The 5,431-nt window shown below is 44.2% G+C and overlaps 1 protein-coding gene across 5 annotated transcripts in view; it reads left to right on the top strand.

Moving 5' to 3' along the window:
• Window positions 1-5,431, top strand: part of Tp53bp1 (tumor protein p53 binding protein 1) — an 89,177-nt gene that overhangs the window by 40,877 nt on the left and 42,869 nt on the right. For all 5 annotated transcript variants that reach the window (XM_005364330.2, XM_005364331.2, XM_026787642.1 and 2 more), the window contains one exon: window positions 2,414-2,619. In XM_005364330.2, the coding sequence (XP_005364387.1) occupies window positions 2,414-2,619 (206 nt within the window). The remainder of the gene's footprint in view (window positions 1-2,413; window positions 2,620-5,431) is intronic.

Here is a 5,431-nt window from a genome sequence, read left to right as displayed (position 1 = left end):
GTGAAACCCGGGCAGACCAACAGCATTCTGACTGTTTGTGTCATTGGTGAAACCCGGGCAGACCAACAGCATTCTGACTGTTTGTGTCATTGGTGGAACCCGGGCAGACCAATAGCATTCTGACTGTGTGATTGGTGGGGATGAGATTCCTTTCTACAAAACCCTTCTTAGATTATTAGGTTAGTGTCTTAATTTCTTCTATCTGTAATGTGAACATATGAAAAAGGATTGTATAAAAATCTTCTCCAGATGTTTAATCAGTGCTCACTGTAGAAAATTAGGAAAAGTATATTAAAGTGAAGAAAATGAAAGAATCATCCGAGGGTCCACAGTCCAGATTTAATTATAGTTAGTATTCGGATGTGTTTTTCAAAGATTTTTTGCATACTAAAAAGTATTTTTATGCAGTTGGCATCATTATATATCAGATTTAGTTTTCTTTTTTCTTTTCTGTGTAACATTGCGTCAGCTGTATTGAACACATTTGCTTAATATGTGCATACATGTTTGTGAAGTTTCCAATACTCTTTGGATTTGTTTGTTTTGTCATCTAAATCAAAGTTTGTAGCACTGGACCCTAAAATCTCACGAGATGGGCATGTAAGGGTGAGCAAGCAGCCAGGGTGGCACTGAATTTGGACTGTGTGTGTGATTGTAAACTGGGGCAGACTCAGTGGAGAAAGTAGCTTATGGCTGGTGTGGTTGGGGTCAAGTTGTCGGTTCAGGGTCAGAAGCCTGATGAACTAAACAGGCCGGTTCTGACGATGGGCTGGGTAGCCTTAAGGTAGAATATTATGCAGAAATCGTGTTTTTTAGATTCTATATGTATATGGGTGTTTTGCATGCATGTATGTTTGTGAACCACTTGTATGCCTGGCACCCCAAGGCCAGGATAGTGTGTTGGATCCCCTGGAATTGTGAGTGCTGGGTGGGACTCGAACCTAGGTTCTTTGGAAGAACAGTAACCTGTGCTCTCAACCTTTGAATCATCTTCCCAGCCCCAGAAACAGTGTTTTGTGTTCTCTCTGTGTGTTTCCCCTGAGCAGTTTGTGTTGGAATCAGTGTCTTGGTTCTGAGCTAAATCAGTGTTGTTTGGCGTGGGTAACTCTGAATTTGTTCTGGTGTCAGTCTCTGCACTTAGTACGTACTGCAGCAACAAGTTCATACATTAGATAACTGACTCAGAGTGATGAACAAATTCATTGCCTTTCTGGGCCTGGGGCAGACTGTGAAATAGTTAAATTAGGTGGCATTAAGTGCTGGGGAGGTGGCTCAGCAGTCAAAGTGCTGGAGTTGGTGGGATCCTTGGGAGAGCATGGTGGCCTGCTGGTTAATCTAGCTTCAGAAGGTGGAGATGGGACCCACGGGGCTCAGCTGGTTAGCAACACTAGGCAAAGTCAAGTAAGATTTTGACATCAACCTTGGGCCTCCACAGACCCCCCAACTTGTGCACACGTGCTTGTACCCACACACATGCACACCACATATACAAACACATGAAAATATTAATCTGACTATTCCTACAGGCGTGAGAATGAGCTACAATATGCTGGGAAGGTTTAGAGGAGACGATGTGATTTCCATTTCGTATGGGTCGGGTGTAGTGATGCTTTGTTTGTAATCCAACAAAGTTTGCATGAAGATCAGCCTGCAGAGCTAAACCACTAGTTAGCCAGAGAGACTAGGCAGTGGTGGCACACACCTTTAATTCCAGCATTTGGGAGACAAAGGCAGATGGATCTCTCTGAGTTCAAAGCCACCGTGTGCTACACGAGAGTGAATCTGTCTAAAAGAGAAACAGCTCACACAAAGGTGATCCCAGCACTTGGAATCACATGCCTTTAATCCCAACATTAGGGAGGTGGAGACAGGAGCACAAATGCAGTCTGGGGTTTTGTAGAGACAGCAGCAGTCTGAAGGTTGGTGGACACAGGATCACCCCTTTGGTTTGAGCATTGGTAGAAGTAAGAACTCTCTAGTTCTAGTAAGAACTGCTCTGCCTCCCTGATCTTTCAGCTCTTCTGATTCCAGGTTTTGTTTATTAAGACCAATTAGAATTCGTGCTACAGTGGGGTGGGTGCCCTCAGATGAAACACCATTTTAGTTTGTATTTGAAAATAGATGTGTCTTGGTGAGGTGATTAAAAATGCTTGACCAGAAAGCCCAACAGTCTGAGTGTTGTCCCTGGAGCCCATAGTGGGGGGAGAGACCCAGCTCCTGAAAGTTGTCTGCTGAGCTCCATATGTGTGCACATGCATGTGCACAGGGCAGGATTGGTGGGACACAACCCACTGTCAGGTCAGTTTTTGGAAATTAGGACACTGTGCTTTAGGAATTGAAGTTTCTATAGCATAATTGCTGTTGGTATTGGTGAGTGATAAATTTCTTAATCATTTTTCCTGTGTGGAATCAGATGAGCCCATGGATATATCAGTGATGCCTGAAGAAGGAGGGGAGACTTTGCAGAAGCTTCAGGATGAGGAAGCATTGGAGATAGAAAAACCGCTTCTCCCATGTCCGCCTGCTGCGTCACCCCACGTGTCAACCCCAGTGTCTCAGAGCACGCCTGTCTGCACTCCGGGCTCGCTGCCCATCCCGTCACAGCCGGAGTTCTCTCACGTGAGTGTTGTAGGCAGAGGGTCCTTCTCCTCACGCTTTTGCTTCCCTCCTTACTTTTTTTTTCTCTTCGAGGCAGGGTTTTTCTGTGTGTAGCCCTGGCTTCCTGGAACTTGCTTTGTAGACCAAACTGGCCTCGAACTCAGAGCTTCCCTCCTCCTTACTTTGTGGTTCAGGGATTTGAACCTAAGGGTGCACAGTTCTTAGGGCTGCTATGGCTGTGAAGAGACAGCATGACTATGGAAAACACTTAATGGGCTGGCTTACAGTTCAGAGGATTTGTTCATCGCGTTGGGACATGGAGGTGTGCAGGCAGACATGGTGCCGAGGGAGCTGAGAGTGCTACGTCTTAATCTGCAGCAGAGGGAGACTGACACTGGGCATGATATGGGAGGCCTCAAAGCCCGTCTCCACATGACACACTTCCGCTAACGAGGCCTCACCTACTCCATCAAGGCCACCTTCTAATATTGTAACTCCCTATGGTCCAAGCATTCAAACACAGAGTCTGTGGGGCCCATTCCTTCCTAGTCAGAACACCACACTCAGACTCCAGGCAAGTGCTTTGTCACTGAGCAACATATCTAGACCAATCTTTAAAGAAAGTATTCTATTTTTTGGCTGTAAATCTATCCTTTAATGGCTGAGCCATCCAGTGGTGGCACGTACCTTTAATCCCAGCACTCAGGAAGCAGGGAAGTGGATCTCTGTGAGTTCGAGACCAGCCTGGTCTACAGAGTGAATTCCAGGGCAGCCAGAGCTACTATAGAGAAACTATGTTTTGAAAAACAAATAGTACGTTATTGTGTGTGCATGTATATGTGGCATGCGTGTTATTGCATGTGTGTGTGGAGGTCAGAGGGTGACTTCGGGCATCTTTTTACAGTTTATCTGCTCCCCATCTTTGCTTGCTGGCTTCTTTGGTCAAGTTCAGTGGTTTTCAGCCTTCCTAGTGCTGTGACACTGTAGTACAACATCATGTTTTGCTGACCCCCAATTATAAAATTATTTTTGTTGCTGATTAGTAATTGTAATTTTGTGCTTGGGGTGGTGGTGCACGCCTTTAATCCAGCACTCGGGAGGCAGAGGCAGACAGATCTCTTGAGTTTGAGGCCAGCCAGATCTACAGAGTTACTTCCAGGACAGCCAAGACTATACAAAGAAGTCCTGTCTTGGAAAACAAAACAAAAAAAATTGTAATTTTGTTATTGTTATAAATCATAATGTAAATATATGATGTACAGAGTATTGGATATGGGGCCATGTGAAAGGGTTGTGTGACCCCCTCCAAAGGGGCCATGACCCACAGGTTGAGAACTGCTGGTCTAGTTCCTCATGCTGGTTGGGGACATTTTATTAGAGCCTTTTATCTACTCTCTTATTTATTTCATAGTTTGTAGGCTGTGGAGTTATAAATGATTGCTGATATTTGACGATTTTAAGGCATTGCACTCCTGATTTTGTGTTTCTGGTGCTTTTATTGAGTATTTGCTTTGGACCCTGTGACCTTTTGTTTGAATTGTGATCCTGCAGTCCCTGTGTCTGTACTCCCCACCCTAGGCGTCTCTGGGTTGTATCAGGTTGACAGCTGAAGCTAACTGTGAGAGCATGATGTCCCTGCATGGAGCAGACCTTCAGTCCATCTCTTGGGACTGGTCCTGCTGTGTGTGTATGACGTTTACTTTTTAGTTCAGTTGACAAACATTGGGGTTTTTCTCTTTTTATCTCTGTGAATCATGCTGCTATGAAGGCTGATGTACACACTTGTGTGAGGCTATATTTTATTTCTCTTATGTAAACTGTGGGTGTAGTTGCTGGCGTCATCTATTTTAATCTTCAAATTACTAATTTCTTTTTTTTTTTTTGGTTTTTCGACGGATTACTAATTTCTATGCTTTTGTTTTTAATTCTTGTAGTCTTTTTTCCCTCTGAATAATTTTTGTCTTGTTTTATGTATGTATTTCTCTTTCATGATAATAATCGTTTTGAAAGTTTTTCTTCTCCAGAAGTGTCACTGTTCTAAGTAGGCGTTGATAGTGTGTTTATTTACGCGGTGCTAGGGCCGACAGAGCCCACGGCCTCGAGCACGCTGTGCAAACGATTTCCTTGGTTCTTAGTTATTTCGTTTTGAGACAGAGTCTGCTTTGTAACCCAGGCTAGCCTTGTACTCATCCTAGCCTTGGTCTCCCAGCCTTTGAAAGATGTGTCACCATGCCATGCCTGTTTAGTGTTGGGGAACCAGACTGTAGGCCCGAATGAAATGTGTGTGTTTACTAATAGGTTATATCAAAGACCAATTCTGTTTCCTTTTTTCATGTTTTTGAGGTAAGGTCACTTGGTATCACATGTTTTTTGAGGTGGGGTCACGTGGTATCACATGTTTTTGAGGCGGGGTCACGTGGTATCACAAACTACTCACTGTGTAACGAGGACGACATGGAGCTCGGACCTTCCTGCCTCCACCACCTGAGTGGACGGATTTCGGGCAGTGTCCTGTCACATGGGTTTTGTGGAGTGGTGTTTTTTCATTGTTTGTTTGTTTTGAGACAGGGTCTCACTATTTAACTCTGGTTGTCCTGGAACTCACTATGTAGTCCAAGCTGGCCTCAAACTCTAACCTGTCTCTGCCTCCTGGGTGCTGGGATTAAAAAGCATCTGCCACGAACACCCAGCTTGTTAAATAATTTTGTTAATAATAGGGTTGGAACCCAGGGCTCTGTGTATTATGTGCATGCTAGACACGAACTCTCCCAACTCAGCTATATTCATAACTTGGTTTTGTTTGTTTGTTTGTTTTCTGATTTTTTTTTTTTTT

This window comes from Microtus ochrogaster (assembly GCF_000317375.1).
Source record: "Microtus ochrogaster isolate Prairie Vole_2 chromosome 14 unlocalized genomic scaffold, MicOch1.0 chr14_random_1, whole genome shotgun sequence".
Taxonomy (NCBI): Eukaryota; Metazoa; Chordata; class Mammalia; order Rodentia; family Cricetidae; genus Microtus; species Microtus ochrogaster.
Note: the sequence above shows the minus strand (reverse complement) of the source record. Positions and strands in the feature narration are given on the sequence as shown.